At 31.6% G+C, this 24,411-nt stretch overlaps 1 protein-coding gene across 1 annotated transcript; it reads right to left on the bottom strand.

Moving 5' to 3' along the window:
- Positions 1-2,131: 2,131 nt before the first annotated feature.
- On the bottom strand, positions 2,132-7,227 carry LOC110940152 (3-ketoacyl-CoA synthase 10). The gene is made up of 3 exons (XM_022181713.2): positions 6,680-7,227; positions 3,356-4,242; positions 2,132-2,826 (listed from the first exon to the last, which is right to left on the bottom strand). Exons 1-3 carry the CDS (start codon positions 7,085-7,087, stop codon positions 2,424-2,426), a joined length of 1,698 nt encoding a protein of 565 aa, XP_022037405.1. The 5' UTR covers positions 7,088-7,227; the 3' UTR covers positions 2,132-2,423.
- Between the last annotated feature and the right edge of the window lie 17,184 nt (positions 7,228-24,411).

Below are 24,411 nucleotides of genomic sequence, written 5' to 3'. Positions count from 1 at the left end.
CAACACTCTTTTAAGTCCGTTGATTTTTAAAAATTAAATGGGAAATAAAAATTCAAATTTACAAAGCAGATGTCATTGACATTTACATTTGTAAACATTTCGTGTAATACGTAGGAGCAATATCGATGACATATGAGATTTGACATTCAACATGTCTTAACCCTTTTAAATATTATTATTGTTTTAATAACCGACAGTAAGTTATTTTTTTAACAGGGGAAGCTTCTATATAATATACATATAGAAAGGCGGGTCAACAAGAAGTTGAAAACCGACAAAATTACAAGATCATATAGCGAATAGAAAAATCCCTCCATCTCTCCCAATTCAAATTACAAAATTTTGATCTACTCTTAATCTAAATGAAAGAATTTTCCTTTATATGCATTGTTCTCGCAAGAGGATGTTGCCGATTATTAAACTCTTTTTCGTTTCTTGGCTTTCAAATTCCCCATAAGCTGGTCAAGAAATGTTAAGAAACCTTATTAGCGACGATGGAAAATCTAAAGTATTAAAAACCTCTTTAATTCAGTTGATTTTCAAACACATTCGTTGTTGACATCTAAGCTTGTAAAGATTCGTGTAATTTGTAGGAATAACACAAATGTCATTTAAGATTTGACATTTAACCCTAAATTCTTAAATACAATTTAATTTTTAACATTAGTTTATTAAATTTTAACTTTTAATATACTCATTAGCCACCGGTGTATGATACAAGTTTATGCATCTCTAACTTGTATTATATAGCTTCCAAAACCCGTTGAAGCTTAGCTCACAACCGGACCGGCCGGCCAGACTGAATATGAATGCACAACCCTTCTGGTTGAGACTCAGGGTCAGCCCAGAGAATTCAAATGTCATGTCCGAGCTCAGAAAACATGCATTTTAGGGTTTAACAAGACTATTAGCAAAAGTGCAAAATCCCTCAATTTCTAACAAAGTTTCCAACTAATTAACGCCTAAATAAGAAAGGTGTGGCTGTGCAGCTTGTTACTCGTCTACCTTCTGTTATGATTTAACTTGACAAGTATGAATGAGAAGAAAACTATTCTATTTTAAATAATTATAGTTGTCTAGGTTTCAAACTAAATACAGAATTTGTTGTTTATCACATAAAGTTAATAAAAGCTTATGATAAACACTTTTATATAAATATATATGAAATCCAACATCGTCAGTTGAAAATAAAAAGACAACAAACAAACGAAGTTTTATTATAACTAACATGATATTTTACAAATACCAAATGAACATACAACACTACATTACAATTGTGTGATCCACCTAACAAATTGTTATTACATAGTTGAAGGAGATTATATTTCGAAAAAATAACATATCTAGCCCACAAGTTTGAGAAGTATAACACACTACTTAATTCCGTTGATTTTTTTTTAATTAAATGGAGACTAAAATTCAAATTTACAATACAGACGTCATTGACATCAATATATGCGAAGATGCAATGAAGGCTATCGAGAAAATGGCAGGGTCAAAAGAATGGAAAAAAGCGGTGAGCATGACATTTATAATAACCATGTGGCATCTATGGAAGACGAGAAATGATAAAGTATTTAATAACTATAATAGCTCGGGAGACAAGACAATGGAGATGTGGCTTTATCACAACTTATATAAAGAAAAGACCACGATATACCCATTTTAATGTAGCAATTTTTAAAATAACCGTTTGATTATTTTTTTTTAATATGCAACCATTTGAATCATTCTAGGATTTTCGTTACTCTCTATAGACCTTAATCTAGGTGGATGGATGAAGAAAAACAAAGAATTAAGAAATCTTTATACCGATGATGATGAAAAGTCGATAATCGATAACTATTTTGAGGGGGGGGGGTTTGGTAGATAAAGTCTTAGTGACAGAACTCCAATTAATACACTGTAGCAAAGAAGCTATCGTAAATGTTATATTTAGTAATTCACACTTTACCGGTAATGGCCTTTTATTATAACTTTCTAAGTATTAGGATAAGTACAATATTAATTTATCGAATAATTTATTCAATTCTTATTATAAACAATTATATATTAGAAAATCAACATATGTATCACATCCAACATCGTCATTTGAACAAAAGAAAATGCTACAAACAAAGTTATATTACAATCAACACTAAAATTTTCAAGTACCAAACAAACAAACATACAACCATACATTACATTTGTGTGATCCACCTAACAAAAGATCACCATTCATATTTTATTTTGCATTATTACACAATTAAACTGCAATTACATCTCATAATTTACATATCTACCCAACAAGTTTGACAAAATGTTTATAATAGACCCAATTTAAACACTTCTACTTTTTATATTGTATATATTATTTTTTGCAATGTCACTTATTATTTTAGTAAGGTAACAAAGTGTAAATCAGTGAAAGTTGAGGGGGTGATTTAGCTATACTGAGAAAATGCCTCCACAGGATACCTATCCATGCAATCAAGCCATGGGTTGCTACCAGCCTGCAGCGGTCCTATGCGCCGAATGGACTTCCAAACGGCACTGTTGCATTTGAAACCCGACCCGAATGCCAACTGCCAGACCCGGTCACCTGCTTTCACTCGTCCCTTCGCCTCCTGGTATGCCAGCTCGTACCAGATGCTACTTGAAGACGTGTTTCCAAACCGGTGGAGTGTGGCACGTGATGCCTCCATGTTTTCGTCGCTGAGCCCTAGGTTGCGTTGCAGCTCGTTCAACGCGCTCTTGCTAGTGGCGTGGATGCAAAAGTGCTCGAATGCTAGCCTGTAGTCTGGAATGTAGGGCTTGGTGGTAGAAGAAGAAGAAGAAGAAGGTGCCCTGAACAAACAAACAAATTGTAATGTTATCACCCCGAGATCTATGGACGTACTTTTTTAAAAGACTTAGTTTTGCTATTAAAAAAAGGGGTAGCGGCGCAGCTTGTTACACGTTTACCAATTATCTCGATGTAAATTTATAACACGAAATATTATAATTGATGTATCGATTGTTTCAAAAAAAAATTGTAAACACTGTGCACGAGGCTAAGGGGTGGCTCGGCTGTATAAAAGAATAACTTGTTGCTTAGGCCCTTTTCGAAGGGCCATGATTTTCTTGAAAATGAGCCGTTTTAGAAACCGTTTTCATACCTAAAAATGGTTTAGCCGGAACTTCAAAGCTTTGGTGAAAGCAAAGTCTAGATAAATGTTTGACCAACTTAGACCTGATGTACGCATACTTATCCTGCATTTCTACATGAGACTGTTGAAATGGAGGGTAAGGATGTTACATACATACAAACAAATTGTATGGTTCAAATTCTCATGTTAACCTCCACAACCATAACCATATTAACAAAAACGCTTACAATTGGCTCATCTCTTGTAGCACCGGTGGCAGCCGGTGAGATGACTCTCCGGACATGGCGCCACCGCCTTTCGATTTGGCGGTGCCAGAGAAATACCTCTTGATGAGGTCAGAAAAGAAGAACATCTGCTCAGAAAACGGCAGCACTAAAGGACTTAACGTGGTAACATTAGTTTTAATAGCCTCACCACCAATTTCCATTATATCTTTACTAATTTTCAACCCTCTAAACTTCTCTAAATCTTCTTCTTGATACACACTTCTAAAACTCGAATCATCCCCCCCTTTATGCGTCCTAACAATATGTTCAAGCGTATACTTAGCTCGTCTATAGTCACGACGGCGGTTAGACATCAACAACGCGGAACAGCCCATTCTAAAAAAACAATTAGGAATAAGCATAGAACGGTCACGACCCGGATACCAGTTATACCCAACCATCTCCGTACTCACCACCACGGCCACATTGTTCGGGTTCGCTTGAAGCATGTCACGCGCTAGATCGACCGCAATAATCCCCGCGCTGCACCCCATCCCGCCTAAGTTAAAACTTAACACATTTCCCCTCATTTTGTAGTGGTTGATAATCATGGCGGATAATGAGGGTGTTGGGTTGAAAATGCTACAGTTTACGACTAATATTCCTACGTCTTTGGGGCGGATTCGGGTCTTTTCGAAGAGCTCGTCTAGAGCCCCGAATATGACCATGGATGCCTCCGCGCGCCCTTCTTTCATGGTTGAGGTTCTTTCAGTAGACATTATAGATTTTGGGACGTAGGTTTCGTCTCCGATCCCTGATGATTCGAGAATACGTTTCTGGAATTCGAGGCTCGCTTCGTCAAATTTTCCGGATTTTCTTGCTAGCTCGATAAATTCCTCCTTTGTCACCTGGAGTTCAACAAAATCAGAACATAAAATGTCCAATACATTGTTGTAGCACGTATTGGTTATAATGATTTATTGCGTTACTGATGGAAAATAATATCTTATTGTATAGCTATGTATAATATAATATAACTTACTAATAATTACCTATTACCTTTACCTATAACAACAAAAGTCATAAGTGTGGAATAGTGTTTTCAATATTTCATTTCATTGGTTATCATGGACAGTGAGGAATAGTGTCATAGAGAATAGTGTTTTCCTATCATTGCTTTTGTTGTTATAGGTGCATGATACTTCCGAATTGGTTTAGCTAAATTATAATTGTCCCATTAAATTTACAATTTTACCATTAGTTTTGTTTTTTTTTCTTTCTAGTTAAATTACAATTCTGCTCTCAGTTTAAATTTACAGTTTTCCCATCATTTTTGTTTTTTTTCCCTGTCAAATTACGATTTTGCCCCCAGTGTAAAATTACAGTCATGCGATCGTTTTAGTTTTTTTTTTTTTTTTTTTTTTTTTTTTGACAAAGTTATGGTAGTGTTTTGTTTTAATTGGTTGACTCGGTGTAATTTTTATTTGTGTCAGACGGCTGCATGACACACGCTCATTTGTCCTGAAAAAAATATAATTATGCCCTCAGCTTAAATTATGTCTTCCATCGTTTTAGGTTTTCTTTTTGTTTTTTTAGCAAAAGTACGGTAGTGTTTTGTTTTAATTGGTTGACTCGTTAAATTTTTTTTAAGATCGTGTTATGAGTAGTATGTACATGTAATCAAAACATAGACGTACATGCTACGAGAGATAAATATTCGGCTTAGTTCCCCGTAATACGGACGGGGCAAAAACTAGTACATACCATTATTGATTAATAATATATAACTAGAATTACGACCCGCCGCAATGCGGCGGGGATTCTTTAGTTATAACTAAGTCGATTTAGAACGTGCACGTTATGTTGAACTTGTCAAGCGGGAAAAAAATAGACGATGTAAAAACGTTCACCCACACACGCACGTTGTGTCGTGTTAACTCGCAAAATTTAGAACGAAACGTAAAAACGTTAAACCAAAGACGCACGTTGCGATGTGTTAAGTCACAAAATTTAGAACGAAGCATAAAGCGAAAAATTTGCGAAAAATGAAAATTATAAAGGACCAAAGTTGAAAGTAAAAAAAGTTGTGAGGATAGATTGCAAAAGATAAAAAGTTTTGTGTTAAAAGTAAAAAACAAATAGTTTTGCGTTAAAAGTAATTTATGAAATACATTTGGGTGAAAAGTAAAAAAATCAAATTTTTTTTGAAAAACCCTCAAAGCCAAGGTTACAACAACAATATGCATAACCATATTTTATTTGAAAAACTCCCGAAGCCAAGATTACAATACATAAGTAAAAAAATCAAAGTGGTTAAATCGCAAAAGATGGAAACTTTTGAATTAGAAGTGAAAAATCAAATTAATCAAAGGGGTTAAATTGTATAAAATGAAAACTTTTGAATTAGAAGTGAAAAATCAAATTAATCAAAAGGGCTAAATTAACAAAGATTAAAACTATAAACTTAAATTATCAAAGATTAAAACTTTAAGGTTAAAAATGAAACAAAAATTAAAACTTTAAACTTAAATTGTCAAAGATTAAAACTTTAGGGTTAAAAAAGAAAATTCCAATTTTTTTTTGAAAAACTTCAAAGCCAATGGTACAACTACCATATGCATAAATTAGTTGCTTTTTAATAAGGTTTTAATGTCTTTTATGTATTATTATTCAAGTTTGTTGATAGGGTGTTAATTGGTTTGGTCATCGGTTGAGTTTTCTGACTTTTATTCAGTCATAATAAAATAAAAGTAATAACTGACCAAACCGAATTAACCGATTTCAATTGAATTGTTTCTTTTTTGCTACAAGATATTTTTGTAAGTATGAATTAACTTCTTTATGTTGTACTAAAAAAATCACTAGGTTTATATAAAGATAGGTTAATTTAATATAATTTTTAGTCAAATTAATTAATTATTATATAAATATATTAAATAAGTAATTTCATTATAATTTAAATATAAATATGTTTAGTAGTAATTTAATAAATTTAAAGTATTGTAAAAAGATTAATTATGTTGGTATATATATGAAATTTAGAGTTAAAAGTTTGAATAATACGGTTCAAAAAAAAAAAAAACCTTGTGAACCATTATCATATATGACATCTTCATAAAAAAAAGTTATGGTTGATTAACCAATACGCGATATTCGGTTATAACTCATAACCACCGAATTCAAAGTTTGCATAACCGAAAACTAATTCGGTTAAGCTACAAAGCAAACTGAATAACCGAATATGAACTTATGGTTAGTTCGGTTTTCAGTTAATTCTAGTTGTAACAGAATACGTACATGTTTCATCAAAATAAGGTGACAAAGAAATAAAAAGGATGATTATACCTTAAGATCATCATGAGGTTTAAAGCATGCAAAATCAACCAAATAAATGGAACGAGAACGTGAGAAGAAATAAAAAGTGAGTATGAACGTAAGGAGAGTAAATAGCGCAAGAACAATAACAAGATCATAGCCACCCGCGCTTTCGGATAGCATCCGCCACACCTCCTCCCTGCCAAATCTTCTAACCTCCGCACCAAACAAAAGGAACACAACTGGAACCGCGGCTAAGTATAATCCATGGTTGATTAAGTAATGGTAGCCAAGTTTCACATACTTGAGCTTTACAGACTGGACAAAGTCTGGTAGCCGACGACGAACCCTGACTGAAAAGGTCATGGATCCGGATGGTTCGATACCCCGGTTGACAATTTCGGTGGACAGAAGGTGGTGTTCTCCTGTGGCTGCCATGTTTGAAGGTGAATGTGGGGGGTGGTGGAGGAGGGGGTATTTAAGGGAGTTTTGGAAGGAGTAAATGAAGTAGATGTGGTTGGAAGATTTGGAAGTTCATTAAATTGGTAATTGTGGTTGGGTGTTGTGTGTTTGTATGCATGTATTTGAGGAGTTATTTTCTCCTATAAAATTGGTGGTTGGAGGCCAACATGCATTTCTTATTGAGTTGTGAAGGGAGGGTGTTCCATATAACCATCAAATGAACCTAAATTTGAATATTAACCCTAGAAAAGAAGTTTGGTTTCTAATATTAGTGCCAAGTATAAGATTTAGGATTCATGAGTTAACAACATCAAAGGGATACAAAGTGCGTAAGCATTTCACTACTAGAAAAGTGACTATCGCTGATAACATAATCTATGACTAGAAATTGTCAAATATCATTGACAAAGCTGGAAAAATTCAAATATTAGATCTATAATTATTTGTCACTCGGTAATTACTTACTGGTGAATCTGATAATCTAGTAGAAGAGAATCCAAAAACAAAAGAAGTAAATCACACACACACATGTGTGTGGGGCGGGTGGGGCAGAAAGATATAATTTCAGATAAGATTTAATCTAAGGCTTTGCAGTCGTTGTCGATTAGAATCTGTTTGCGACAAAATTTTCTATTAACACGGGCATTAAACCTTTGATTTGTAATGGGTTAACCTACAACCAACCAATTTGTCTATTAACATTAACAATAACATTAAACGTTATCGGTTTCTTATACTTAAGTATTTGAGTTTGAGGTTGAGTTTGTTTGTAACGTTTTATGGTTCATAAATGAAACATGAGATTTGTGCACAATAACTTGTAGGTTACATGGACACCCTAGGATAAGGTGGTTTGGAGCAGTTATTGTGGACTACTGTTATCAAACTTAATTAGATCTATATACTTGTTTTTAAATTCTATAGAGTAGCCTCGTTATGTCAAAATTGTAAAAAAAGGGTCTTCTAAAATAAAAATTCCACTATTTTTATAAAAAGGGTCTTCTGAAATAAAAATTCCACTATGTGTTATTAAAGTAGAAGATGATTTATGGACAAATTAAAAAGTTACTGATTTTTATTATAAAAAACGTAACAAAATAATAAACAAAAACCCAAAAAAAAAAAAAAGATGAACTTATAGAAGTTTGAGTCTTGCAAAGTTGAAAAATGGTATGAGAGTAATTGGACCCAAGTATTATTGGTACAAGGAGAGAATAACATACCAAGTGTTTTAGTTTGGTTAAAAGGTCTTAATTTAATGAGTATTTAAATAAAAAAAAAAAGGTTTTCTTTATGTCATATGGTAGAATGATTCTCTTATGTAAATGCATATCGGTCGATGAATAGTTTACATGAATATAGATTACGAACCTATGATATTATATAACATTGAGATTATTTTCCCTGTACGGACTTGAATAAAAGTGCATATGAATATCTTGTAACGAAGGATCTCAGAGCATTCACATCAAAGCCTTTATATACATGCATTTTATATAATGTAGAGAGGAAAAAGAGGAAACAACAAAAACACCACTACATTGGAATTTCTAAAATAGAGAAAAATATATAAAAACTAAAGTACACCTCTATATTTAGAGGCTCACATTTAACCCTTGTATGTTTATTGTAAGTGTGTAGGAAAGAGAAAAAACTAATAAAACAAGTGTTTGTGAGGAGAATATAGAAAAAAAATAGTGAGTTGGATATGGGAGATTTTTAATAAATAATTTTTGTAGAGAAATGTATATTTTTAGTGTTACTATATATATAGAGATGAAGGGTCTAATATGAATGCTCTCATTTAGCCAACTTTTACAAACATGCAATTTGTGGAGTACTCGATTCCAAGCATGCATATTATTCTAAAGGAGTAGGGATCCCGCAGAAAGTGTGTTTTTCCTAGAAAGTCTAGGAAGCGATCTGGGTCATCCAATTGGTGTGTTTAATGGTTAAGATGAAGTCAATGGCAATCTTGTAATTTTTTAGTTTATTTAATTCATTGTTTTAAAAGACTAGGGGCAATTTTGTCAATATATCGTGTTTTAAATCAATTAGATAACCGTCAGTCAAACCAAGTCCCTAATTTCACGCGATTTCCCCTCTCTCTCTCCAAACCCAACTTTGAAACTCCAATCCCTACCAAAAATAACTACAATCATGGAAGAAGATAACTTTAGAAAGGATGGAGAGCACCAGATCAGTTGTCGGAAGCCTTTCGAAAGACCCCGTAGTCGTAGGTATTAATCATGCAGGGCACCAAGAACATGTTGTTAAAACACAGCGTCAAGAAACATCAAGAAAACACATCGTATTAATCTGATTGCTGTTAAAACACAGCATCAAGAAACATCAAGAAAACACATCGTATTAATCTGCTTGCTGTTAAAACACAACTGTATGAATCTGAATGCTAAAACACAACTGTATGAATCTGCTTGCTGTTAAAATACAACTGTATGAATCTGAATACTAAAACACAATTGTATGCATCTGCTTGCTGTTAAAACACAACTGTATGAATCTGAATGCTAAAACACAACTGTATGAATCTGCTTGCTGTTAAAACACAACTGTATGAATCTGAATGCTAAAACACAACTGTATGTATCTGCTTGCTGTTAAAACACAACTGTTTGAATCTGAATGCTAAAACACAACTGTATGAATCTGCTTGCTGTTAAAACACAACTGTATGAATCTGAATAATAAAACACAGCTGTATGAATCTGCTTGCTGTTAAAACACATCACCAAGAACAAACTGTTAAAACACAGTACCAAGAACATGCTGATAGATTCCAGCAAGAAAACGAATGAATGATTGATATTAAGTGAGATCAGAAATCGAAAACAAAAAATTCCGAAATTTATGGATAGTTAGTTATTGAAGATAATTTCCTAAAATAAAAAAAGATTGTGAAAGTACATAAATGCCCTTTTAGATAAAATCCTTCAATGCCACATGTCGCGTTCTTATAGCTTTCTACACTTTCTAGGAAAAACACACTTTCTACCCAACTTCTACTCATTCTAAAGAACGTTAGATTTAATGAATCATAACTTTTTAACATCAAAAGTGTATCTAAAATATTCTAAATTCTAAATTTGTTAAGAAGAAGTAACTTCTAACCAACACAAAAAAGGTAATGGAGCAATAGTGTTCTTTTTGAGTTTTAATTTTGACCACTAAACTTTCTTTTTTTTCTTTTTTAACATTTTTACCCTTGTATTTAAATGGTTATATATGAAATGAATAAATCAGAAGAGATGCCAAACATTCTCCACATATACAAACCCAACTTGATTACCTCATCAAGTAATAGTAGTCTCAAGTGGTTGACCCTTTTGGGCGGCCACTTTCATTTTTGTTTTTTTTGTTTTTTTTTTTTCATATAATAGTTATCTATAGGTGATGCCAAATTATAATTTTATCACAAGTGTAAAACTTCAATTCAAAATACAATTTTGCTTTTGCCCTTTGCTTAAATTTACGATTTTGCCCTTAATTAAAAAATACAATTTTGCGCCCAGTTCAAAATAAAATTATGCTTTTGCCCTCAGCTAGAGTCCTGCCAAGTTACGATTTGGTTCTCAGTTTAAAATTAGGATTTTGCCCCAGCTAAAAATTACGATTTCGCCCGCAGCTAAAATATTACGATTTTGCCCCATTTCAAAATAAAAAAATGGTTTTGCCCTCAGTTAAAAATATTATTTTACCTCCATTTTAAAATTACGATTTTACCTCCGATAAAAATTGCAATCTTGCCATCGGTTTTTTTCCTTTGGTAAAACCATGGTAGTGTTTTATTTTTCTTTGTTGACTTAATTTTTTACGCTTGTCATCGTTTTAGTTAAAATTTTTTTATCATAACTATGGTATTGTTTTCTTTAATTGGTTAACTTGATGTGTTTTTTTTTATATCGTGTTATAGGTAGCATGTACAACTAACCGACATAAAGGCGTACATGTTATTAACCTAAGAAATACTCGGTTTAGCGCCCCGCAACGCGGGCGGCGCATAACTCTAGCTGCCTAACACTAGCTCATTAGTCCTGAAAACATACAGTTTTGCCCTGAGCCAAAAACTACGGTCTTATCATCGTTTTCTTTTTCGTAGCAAAATTATAGTAGTCTTTTTTTAATTGATTGAGAATTATTCGGCCATTGCCTCGCAACTCGGGCGGGGCATCTACTAGTTTTTTTACAAAAGCAAATGCAACTGGATAGGAATTTATTAGTTTTGCCATTTTATCTTTTAGGTTAATTTTGCCAAACTTTATAAAAAAAAATGTTGTTTTATGTGTTGAATTTTAAACTTACATTTAATATAATATTCTAAAATTTTCTTATAATAAATCTTTAAAATTTTCGACTATTACAATATCCTTACCATGGCAATTATGACCGAACAATATCGATATCGTTGTTATCACAACTATTATCAATATTTACTTTTATAGTTTTCAACCGACATAAAATACGTGTCAACGTCCTTTTGACTATATTAGGACTTATTCTTTTTGGGTTATCTCTTTCGGTTGTCCGTTTCACCATTGACACATATTTCTCAACTTCAAACGTATCAAGTGTTCTTATTAAGGTTTATCCATATAACTTTTGGATTAACTTGTGCCCATTTACTAATACCGGTTTTTAGTATCTCTAAATCAAAACCGAACAATTGAAAAGTTGAAACCAAATCAAGTCAAACCTGTACTACCGGTTTGATTTTAGCTTGATTGAAAAATCCAACTCGTTAAACATCTAAATATAAAAAAAGTTATTTATGCATGTGGTTACCGATACAATGATTCTCTTCTACCATGTCCATGGAAATGCATATCGGTCAATGAATATGAGTAGATACGATTATAGAATACTAATCACATATTATGGAGAACTCGATTCCAAACACATAAATTTTGTTGAAAGTTAATCCTAAAAGTCGTATAAGTTGAAAGTTGAAGGGTCAAAGTGAAAGATTGAAGTTATTAGTTTTAATTAAAGTTTGGTTTATTTTAGGTAATTGGTATTGTAATAGGTTTAGGAAATGTTTATTTTAGGTCTAGGTTATTATTTTTATTTGTCCGTTTTCTTTCTAGGTTCGTTAGTTTGTTTGATTGAATAGAAAGAGTCGTGGGTTTGTCCCCCAAAATATCTCGTGTTTGTGTTTGATCTAATTGTTTGAACCGTCTGGGCCAACAAATTTTTACCTAAGAATGTTAGTTCATAGTTTTTTATATTTAATAAACCATAACAACTTAACATCAAAAGGGTATCTAAAACATTCAAAGTCTGTTAAGAAAAACTGATTTCTAAAAACGCCAACATAAATAAATTAAATTTACATAAAAATATAAATAGTCTTCAACATGTAACCGAGTTAGTTATAGAGATGTTAGTTTAAAAAGTGACATGGGATCAATCTGGGTTGTAAGCTTAATTTCCTTTTATAGTCTAGGGTCTAAAACAATTAATTGATGTGAGCCTGTTAGGTTATCTTAAGTCTTAACAAACAACCAAATTAACTACATGCATGGATCATGATAACTTGAGAAGGTTATTTATTACCTTTAAGTATGTTAATTCACAACCTAGAGATAGTTCAACAACGGTAAAATGATTGGGTTAAATTACTGATGAAAACATGCACACTTTTTATACAGATTGGAATGGGTCCTTAGAGCATTCACATCTATTCCATCAAATATTGTGAATTTATAATATAAAGAGTATAAAAAGTGGTTGTGAGTGGAAATGAGAGAAAATGTTACTGTTCATCTGTGTATTTGAGGGGACACTATTCCTCCCCTATAATTTTTTAATATATTTTGAAAGTGGTTGTGAGTGAAGGAGAGAGAAAAGGTAATGATAAAAATATAAAAAATATTATTAATTGAAAAAGAGAAAGAAAATGTAGTGTTTTTTTAATATAATTTAAGTTGAAAATATGATGGAATGGATGTGAATGCTCTTCCTCCTTAGTTGGGTTCTTGTAAATAACTTGTAACCATCATAAAAATAAATATAAATATATAATGTAAAGAATTTGTCGCGTTGCGGCGATTTTATTTTGTTATTTAGTCTGTGTTTACATGTATTTTGAAATCACTACGAGCGTGTTGCGAACGGAACTGCTGACAAGAATAAAAATAAAATGTAGAAAAAAACACTAAAAGATAACCGAAAGAAAATCAACCAAAAAAGTTGTATGGTAACGATGTTGTTCGTATGAAACCCGTGGTCAGAGATGAGCAAATTGTTCTGGGTACCGGTACCAAATTTGCCGAACCGAAAGATCTTAAGTACCAATTCGGTACCGATTTTTGGCGTTCCTGGTACCGGTTCACTACCGTTTTTTATTTTCATATACCGGTACCGTAACCGGTATTTTCGGTATCAATACCGATTCTGTATCGGTTGGCACCAAGCTCATCCCTACCCCTGAAACTAAAAAAAAAATTAAAAGTTGAAGAAAATCAACCAAAAAAAAAAGTTATACAATACCGTTGTTCGTACGGTAACCGTGATCAGGAATGAGCAAATGGTACCGGGTAGCAGCACTGAATTTCCCGAACCGAAAGATTTCCAATATCAATTTGGCACCAACTTTTGGCGTTTTCTGTATTAGTGTCGGTTTTTACCTTCATGTACTGATACCGAACAGGACCGTCCCGGTATTTTCGATACCAGTACTGGTTCGATACCGGTTGACATCAAACTTATCCCAACCTCTGATATTAAAAAAAAGGATTAAAGTTAAAAAGTAAAGAAAATAACTATTATTATAATATTAAAATAATAAAAGTATTAAAAAACTATATATTATTATAATATTAAAATAATAAAAGTATTAAAAAACTATATATTTATTATAATATTAAAATCACTATTCATTTCAATTGTTTATTAATATATAGTAAAGTAATAATATATAGTAATATATAATAATATCACAAATAATGATCCTACTAGTAAAAACTATTTCAAATACTTCTGTGCATGTGTAGTGGATCCAGAAATTATTTGCTAGGGTGCGAATGAGGTATTCAATTATATTTTCAATGGGTGCGGTCAGGTTTTTTTTGCCTAAAATATACACTATTTTTTTCAAGAGGTGCGGCCACCCACACTAGCCAAAGGGTAGGTCCGCCCCTGTGCATGTGAATACATTTTTTTGCGACTTTCGCTTCCATAGAATCAGTTGACATGTTATATATATATATATATAGGGTCAGGATCATTTCAGAACTATAAATATTTACAGAACTTGCAGAATTCCTAATAAACAATCTTTTTATTTATATATTATTATGTTTAGGATATTTTATCATTTATAATGTGTATTTTTATGATTACATACATATTAAGAGTAATTTTATCATTATTTATATGTAAATTTATAATTACACATATGTAAACTAGTTTTTTACATATATGTAATTAGTTATTACACACATATATATAATTTGGCTATTATACATATGTAAACTACTTTTAACATGTATGTAATCAAAAAAATACATATAATAATATATTATAAAAAGATCCTAAATACAAACAAATATTTATAACATGATTGTTTATTAGGAGTTCTAAAAGTTCTGCAAATATTTAGAGTTCTGAAATAAACCCAATCCTATATATATATATATATATAGAGGAAGGTTCAAATGAAAACCACTAGTTATTGTGAAAACTCGAAAATTAATTAAAAAAAGCCAAAAAAACATACAAGAATTTTTTTTTTAATTTTTTTTTTGCAATCAAAATTTCGCAGGTTTTTTAATATAAAAAAAAATTTTCCAAAAAAAAAAAAAATTTTTTTGTGTAGTGCACATTTGTAATACTGCACATATGTATGTGTACTACACATGTGTATTATTACACATGTGCACTACACAAATTTTTTTTTTTTTTTTTGAAAAAAAGTTTTTTTTATATATAAAAACTAGCGATTTTTATAAAAAAAATTGAAAAAAAAAAAATTTTGTGTGTTTTTTAGGCTTTTTTTAGTTAGTTTTCGAGTTTTCACAATAAAAGTGGTTTTCATTTGAACCATCCCCTATATATATATATATATATATATATATATATAGGGAGCCGCTAGAATGAGAACCACCTCGAGTTGTAAGAACCGCGAGAACTACACCCCACGGAGCGCCGTTCGCCGCGATTTTTTTTTACAAGTAGATGTGTGCATTATAAACACGGCCGTAAAAAATCACGGCGAACGGCGCTCCGTGGGGTGTACTTTTTTACACCTCAAGTTTGGTGAAAAAAAAAAGAAAAAAGAAAAAAAATTAAAAAACACCAAACTTGAGGTGTAAAAAAGTACACCCCACGGAGCGCCGTTCGCCGTGATTTTTTACGGCCGTGTTTATAATGCACACATCTACTTGTAAAAAAAAATCGCGGCGAACGGCGCTCCGTGGGGTGTAGTTCTCGCGGTTCTTACAACTCGGGGTGGTTCTCATTCTAGCAGCCCCCTATATATATATATATATGAGAAGGATCATTTAGGAACCACTCTTTATTGCGAGAACCAATGTGAACACAACAAAAAATACCTAAAAAAATCTAAAAAACACACAATTTTTTTTTAAATATTTTTATGTAAAAATCGCTAGTTTTCGTTTGTTTTTTTTTTAAATTGCTACTAAAAGTAGCGATTTAACTAAAAAAAAAACAAAACAAAAATTGTGTGTTTTTTTAGACTTTTTAAGATTTTTCGGGGGTTTAGTTTTTAGCATTTAGCTTGTGCGCGCGCGGGGGGGGGGGGGGAGGGGGTTAGGTATCTTTTTAGGTTTTTAGAGGGGGTTTAGTTTTTAGCATTTAGCTTGGGGGGGGTGTGGGGTTAGTTTTTTTTAGGTTTTTGGTGGTGTAGTGGGTTTATTTTGTTGTGTTCACATTGGTTCTCGTATGAACCCTACCCTATATATATATATATATATATATATATATATATATATAAACGGGATCAGGAGAAAACGCCTAAAAGTGTGAGAACAGATCATGGCTCTACACGTAGCACGCGATATAATGAAGGGCAGAGGGGCTTTTTTTGTCCTTTGACATTTTTTTTTTCAATGCGTCTTACAACACCGCTAAATTTTTTGGTGTGTAAGATTTTTTTGGCGTTTATTTAGATTCAATAACTACCTGTCGTTTTTATTGTTTTTTTAGATCTGCCTCGATGAATTAATTGTTTTTGTATTACATATTAAATACTTTGGCGTTTATGGCGTCCCATAATGCATTAAAATCAATTAGTAATTCTAACTTCTTTTTGTCCATGGCGTTCCCAAATTCATTAGGCATTTTTGTAGATTTCAACAGTTCAATAAACCACATATATGTTATAAAGGTAAATTTCTTGGCATTTTTTGCCTTGAACCTTTGAATACCTTAGCTAGATGCCGATTTTCCTACATAACGCCCGTCCTTTAGACGAAGCTGATCAGTGGCATCCTGTATTTTGGTGTGATCTATTGTTGTTTGTTGACATGTTATTGTAGATCAAAGCCTGTGTGGATGCTATTATCATCATCATGGAGTCCAAGATAGCATTTACACGGGGATGGATCACTTCATGCGATTGAAATATTTATCAAGAACAAAGCACACAAAATGACATATCACTATCATCAGGCGCACACAAAATGACATATCACTGTCATCAGGCTCTTTTTCTTGAATATTGTCTATCTCATTCAGCAAAATCTTATAGAGATACCCACCCCAGGTAAGAATCCATTCAGTGAAACTTCATGGAGAACAATACTAAATATCCAAGAAACGAGGTTTGCCATATGTGGTTTTTTAACTATTTGTTGATGCTTTAAAGTGAGTGGTTTTTAGGAAACATGGCATTGTTTTTGGGTGTGATCAATGGATTCTGCAGAGACGTTTCTCTTTATAGGATGTTTTTCGTGCGTAGTTTAGGGGGGATTTTATTATAATAAATGTTAGTCAAAAAGTAACCGTCCTTTCAACTACTGTTTGTATTTACTGTTTTGTTCAGCTTTATTTGTTAAGGCTGTAAGGCGTCCCATCTTCCAAGTTTGGCGTTTTGTAGACCAAGATGATAAAATACACTAACACAAAAAAAATTACATAGGAAAAATAGTTTTTATTATTTGGCGTTTTGTATTCAATGGCTTTTGTGGCATTTTTTGGCGTTTTGTAACTAATGAGAGAAATATAGTATTTTATTATTTGAAAAAAAATTACACAAAAGAAAACAAAAAAAAAAATTGAAACTCCTCGTCAGAAGGGACTTTGTCTGAAAAGTATCCATCACTTCCTTCGTCTTCTTCTTCGGAGTCGTCTTCTAGTCTCTCATCCAAGTCATCACTTTCACTTTCATTGGCTTCTTGTTCTTGAAGTTTTGAAGCCTCCATTTGAACATGTCCTTTATCAACGCCATTTTTATGTTCATGTCTGTGTTCAAACATGTGGCGTTGTGTAACTCATCCATGAACCCAACCCCCTGCCTGGTCATGATTTCTTCAAGCATGTAGTCTTCCTACGTTCTGTTGTCACATATAATGGTGACCATGTCTGTATCTTCATCAAAACGCCATGATGTGATGACTGGGTCCATTTTTGCATTTGCTTTGCTTGGTCCCAATTTTCTGGTTAATCTTCTAATAACCTTATGTGTTTCATCACATTCGTTATCAAGAGGGATGCCAAGCGATAGGATACCCCTCTGTACCTCTTCTTCCATTTTTAAAATTGCTTTGATTGTTTTAACAAACACTCTTCTTCTGTTGTCAAAACGTATTACGAATCTTCTGATTCTGAGGGTGTATCTCCATGAAACTATGGTTGCCATTTTCGCGTTTTGGTTAAAGTGGGCGTTTTGGTTAACGATGGTGTTTTTAGTATGATCAATGGAAGTGATTATGGAAGCGATGGTAACGTCGTTTATATAATGATGTTTTTAGCGCGTAGTTTAGGAGGGAATTTCTTCTAATAAATGTTAATAATTGACTTTTAGTTATTGTTTTGTTTTTTCTTCCTGCTAAGGCTGCAACGCGTTTTATCATTAAGCTTTGGCGTTTTTGTATTAATGGTGTTTTATTCGCTTTGAATGGCGTGTTACTCATTTTGGTTTGGTGTTTTGAATTTGAGCAGTAAAAAACCTTTTTACCCCTAATGAAGCGAGTCCACGTAATAAAATTGATGTTATTTACGGAAACGCCACCGCGCCAATCTAGTCCATAGATTGTTTGATCTGATGATCAATAAGCGTTCTCACTGTTCTCACACTTTTCACGGTTTTTCCTAAATCCTGACCCTGTATATATATATATATATACACACACACACACACACCCACATCAACTCGTTTTTTGTTTATAATATTTATTATATTTAAAGAAAATGAAACTAAAAGTGGTTATATCCCCTCCTCTTTCTACTTGTTGCACTCATTCAACTTGTCACATTAGTTTTAGTTATATCCCCTCCTCTGTATTATAATTAAGGTTTCGCAAAATATGATCAATTTATGAGATTTTTGAACTTTTGATATTTTCGGATATCCGAAATATTCGAAAATTTTTAAAATCACTATCCGAATCCGAATCCGAAAAATTCGGATATCCGACTTTTCGGATATTTCGGATTCAGATATTGGATATTTCGGATCGGATTTATGGATACAGATAATTTTGAACACCCCTACAAGCTGGTGCAATAGATAGAAAACATAAGCTGAAAACGACCATGACATAAAGCACAAGTGCGAGAAACACTCGAATGAAGCGAGCAGGATCACCAACATGAGTATCTCCCGCTAAATGAATTCCCAAAGTCAGTAGGAAAAACACAGCAGTGAAATACCGAGAGAATTCAGCGGGCGTAAGACGATGCCACTACTACCTTTAACACAAATTAAAATCAAATTGTTTAAAAGTGAAAGATTATTTTATATGAATATACATGTTAAAAATACGATTCCAAGATGAACAAAAATTAAATTCATAACTTTCATTTGCTGTACTCATTTGATTTACTATAAACAAATTCTTATTTACATCGAAATTATTTTATATTTTCATTTGATGAAATAGAAATAATTTTATTTAAACTAAATTGTTTAAAAGTGAAAGATTATTTTATATGAATATACATGTAAAAAATATGATTCCAAGGTGAAGAAAAAGTAAAATCACAATTTTCATTTGCTTTATTCATTTTATTTAGGATAAACAAAGTTTTATTTTCATCGAAATTATTTTGTAGTTTCATTTGAAAAAATAAAAATATTTTATTTGATTCAGATTACTTAAAAGTGAAAAATTATTTTATATGAATACACATCATAAAAATATGATTCCAAGATGAACACAAATAAGAATCAAATTTTTAAAAAATGAAAGATTACTTTATATGGATATACATGTTAAAATATTGATTTCAAGATCGACTTAATGGCGGCCATGGTGTGGTAACTATCGTTCTTCATCCATGCTAGCTTGATCAGTCAGTAGATGATTATGCCAAACAAGTGTAGTAAAACGAGAGACAAAAACGAAGATTTTCTGTTCGTGTTAATGATCTTCCAACGAGGAAGAAGAACTTTTGAGACTTGGGTGATAATGAACACTAAGAACACAGATGCGTGTATAATCAGTTCTTTCTTTTTTTAAAAGAATATACAAGTACTCAAAGATAAGACAACGAAGTTTTGGTAATTCTATTGACAAAAAAACGTTTATGGCAAGAAATCGGCAATCCTAAACTCACATGGAACATGGGTATATATAAGTCAACATAATAGTTTTATATATAACTTAAAATCAATCATTACTTTCTTTAAATATATAGATTATAAAAAAGTGAATTTTATATATAAAAGCATGTAAAATATTTTTAAACATATTTATTATTATTTGAAGTTTGGTTAAATAATCAATTTTGTTAAAAAAAAACATTCAAAGTAATTTTTAGCATATTTGTATAACTTATGTGCGGTGTAAGTTAGTGACGACCATTTGGTCAAAGAATATTATTAAGGAAAAACTACAAGTTTTGTCCTTTATCTTAATACCTTTCTACACGCAGTGTCATTTTCAACGAATTTTGACAGGTTTTGCCATTTATAGAGAATTTTGTTGCACGTTTTCCCCTTTGATCCTAACTCAGATAGATTTTTTTGTTAAATCTAGTCATGTGACTTGCACATGAGGGTAATTTTGTTAAAAACTAATGAACTAGTACTTAATCATGTGCATGGAGATATATAGGAAAACACCGAGGGTGAAATGCATCATTGATAAGTCCCCCACAAGCATGTAAAAGGCACTGACGGCGGAGACGTGAAAAACAATCTTGAGGGTGGTGTACGTGTGGCCATCAGTTAGGGTGTTCAAAACCGGATATCTAAATTTCAGATATCCGAAATTTTCGGATACCAGATTTCATTATCCGAATTCGTATCCGAAATTTCGGATATCCGAAATTCGAATATCCAAATATTTGGATATCCAATCGGATATCCAAAAATCCAACTTTTTATTTAATTTTTAATTTTTATTATTTTTTTATATTCGGAACCGGATATTTCAGATATCCGAATATAAGTTTCTGGATGAAATATCCAAAAATTTATAAAATCACTATCCGAATCCGAAAAATTCAGATATCCGAATTTTCGGATATCGGATATTTCGGATCGGATTTCCGGGTACGGATAATTTTAAACACCCCTACCAGCAGGTGCAATAGACAGAAAACATAAGCCGAAAACAACCATGACACAAAGCACAAGTGCGAGAAACAATCGAATGAAACGAGCAGGATCACAAACATGAGTATCTCCCGCTAAAAGAACTCCCAAAGTGAGTAGGAAAAATACAACAGTGAAATACCAAGAGATTCCAGCGGACGTAAGAGGATGCCGCTGCAACCTATAACACAAATTAAAATCAAATTGTTTAAAAGTAAAAGATTATTTTATATGAATATACATGTTAAAAATATGATTCCAAGATGAACACAAATTAAAATCATAACTTTCATTTGCTTTATTCATTTGATTTAGGATAAACAAAGTCTTATTTATATCGAGATTATTTTGTAGTACATTTGAAGAAATAGAAATAGTTTTATTTAAATCAAATTGTTTAAAAGTAAAAGATTATTTTATATGCATATACATGTTAAAAATATGATTCCAAGATGAAGACAAATTAAAATCACAACTTTCATTTGCTTTATTCATTTGATTTAGGATAAACAACGTTCTATTTATATCGAGATTATTTTGTAGCTTCATTTAAAGAAATAGAAGTAGTTTTATTTAAATCAAATTGTTTAAAAGTGAAAAACTATTTTATATGAATATACATGTTAAAAATATGATTCCAAGATGAACACAAATAAGAATCAAATTTTTTAAAAATGAAAGATTATTTTATATGAATATACATGTTAAAATTATGATTCCAAGATCGACTTACTGGTGGCAATGGTGTGGTAACTATTGTTCTTCATCCATGCTAGCTTGATCAGTCAGTAGATGATTATGCCAAACGAGTGTGGTAAAACGAGAGACAAAAATGAAGATTTTCCATTCGTGTTAATGATCTTCCAACGAGGAAGAAGAACTTTTGAGACTTGGGTGATAATGAACACTAAGAACACAGATGCATATATATATATATATATATATATATATATATATATATCCGAAATATCCGAAAATTTTATTTTTTTTCAGTTATCCGAAAATATCCGAAATATCCGAAAAATATCTAGAAACTTATACTCGGATATCTGAAATATCCGGTTCCGAATATAAAAAAATAATAATAATTAAATAAAAAGTTGGATTTTTGGATATCCGATTCATTATCCGATCGGATATCCAAATTTTTTGGATATTCGAATTTCGGATATCTGAAATTTCGGATATGAATTCGGATAATGAACATCAACTCATAATATATAAATATTGGGACTGATACATATGTTTTTCAATCGGTTTCAAATCGATCTGGTATGGTGCGAGCACGATGTCCATTTAAAAAAATTATATCTCAATGTTAAAATAAAATATACATAGAATACAAGCGAATCGGACCGATCTCAATTGAACAACATCGGTACTGGTATCGATATTTTGTTTTTATTGTTTTCCATTGATGTAATGTCTTCCTTTCCGATTATTGTGGCGAGTGACAATATCGTAACGAATCGAACTGATAACAACTGAATTCCCGCCGCGAAGCATGGGGGAATCACACTAGTTTTTATTGAACATCAAGCACCTTCCTCTTAAAGTTCTATTTTCTATAAAACAAAATTCATTACATTATAACATCAAGCACTTACAAAATCATATATTTCGTGGTTGAAAAAGAAAATTAAAGCCGAAAAATTGCATATACATTAAAATATTTATTTTGTCTTTTATTTTCTAGTGATTGCATTTGGATAAGTAATGTTAGTAGTTATATTTATTTACAAATCATCATTTTTTCCTAGTAATATTGTTACAGTTTTTTTAACTCCATTCTACATGTAAACATACGTGTCACAACTATTATAAATTCATTATGAATATTAAAACAAAAATGGTTTTTAATAACAAAAATGTGTTAACTTGATGCAAATAAAACTTAAAAGGTTTCTAATTAAAAAAAATGCTTTTCAAACGACTATATCTTGTAAGTATATATACAAAATATGTACTATTAATATAGATGAGTAAGCGGGTTTGTGAGTTATACACAAGTAAACTACATAGGTGTTAGGAGTCGGTTTCCCTTGTTGGATATGATACACTCGCCACCACAATGTCACCTCAACACGTATCAATTAAAAAAACTATATAAATAATAATTATCGTTGGATATGATTAAAAAGGCTATTAATCAAATAATAATCTAATTTATTTACGAACTAACTTGGTAGTCAATATTATTTAAGTTTATTCATAGTAGTCAATATTATTTAAGTTTATTCAAGCCATTACAAATGTTGTTTACTTGGGATTTTATTTTCATCGAGAAGGTTGCACATTATCATAATATCACGAAGAATTTAACTGAGTGTCATGATCACAACAGTAAATTAATTTTTTTTAACTCGGTGTCATGATCACAACCGTAAATTCCAATTATTTTGCGAATCAGGAGGATAATAATTTTGCAATTTGGTAAGTGGGGACCAAGAGAGGGAGGTATAACAATCAGTTATGTTTATATTAGTCTCTAGTATCATATAAATATATAAATGTATGTACTACATGTTATTCATATTGAACAAGTTTTATACAAGTAAATGAAGATTTCACTGTGCTAAACTAACAGCGACTCATGATACTCTGATAGTCACATGATGCAGTGAGGATACAAATCCACGTCAAGAAGCAAGAAGCTTTTAAGTTAATTAATGAGATTTTAAAACGGTGACATATTTTGTAACTTTATCCATCAATCATTTATCTTTTTAATAAATTCATACCTTTTAACAAAAAAACTTAAGGTAATAAAATTTAACTTTTTATAAAGTATTAGTGATTATATTTATCACACTTATGATTTTATGTAGAGTTGTGTTTAAATAATCAGTTCTTTCTTTTTTTTTAAAGAAGATACAAGTACTCAAAGGTAAGACAACGAAGTTTTGGTAATTCTATTGACAAAAAAAAACGTTTATGGCTAGAAATTGGCAATCCTAAACTCACATGGAACATGGGTTATATATAAGTCAAAATAATAGTTTTATATATAACTTAAAATCAATCATTACTTTCTTTAAATGTAGAGATTATAAAAAAGTGAATTTTATATATAAAAGCATGTAAAATATTTTTAAACATATTTATTATTATTATTTAAAGTTGGGTTAAATAATCAGTTTTGTTAGAAAAACAAACATTCAAGGTAAGTTTTAGCATATTTGTATAACTTATGTGTGGTGTAAGTTAATGGCGAACATTTGGTCAAATAATATTATTAAGGAAAAATTACATGTTTTGTCCTTTATCTTGATACCTTTTTATAGGCGGTGTCATTTTCAATGAATTTTGACAGGTTTTGCGATTTATAGAGAATTTTGTTGCACGTTTTGTCCTTTGATCCTAGCACAGTTAGATTTTTTTAGGTTAAATCTAGTCATGTGACTTGTACATGAGGGTAATTTTGTTAAAAACTAATGAACTAGTACTTAATCATGTGCATGACGATATATAGGAAAACACCAAGGATGAAATGCAGCTTTGATAAGTCCCCCACAAACATGTAAAAGGCACTGACGGCAGAGACGTGAAAAACAAT

The sequence above is a fragment of the Helianthus annuus genome, chromosome 5 (assembly GCF_002127325.2).
Source record: "Helianthus annuus cultivar XRQ/B chromosome 5, HanXRQr2.0-SUNRISE, whole genome shotgun sequence".
Classification (NCBI taxonomy): domain Eukaryota; kingdom Viridiplantae; phylum Streptophyta; class Magnoliopsida; order Asterales; family Asteraceae; genus Helianthus; species Helianthus annuus.
Note: the sequence above shows the minus strand (reverse complement) of the source record. Positions and strands in the feature narration are given on the sequence as shown.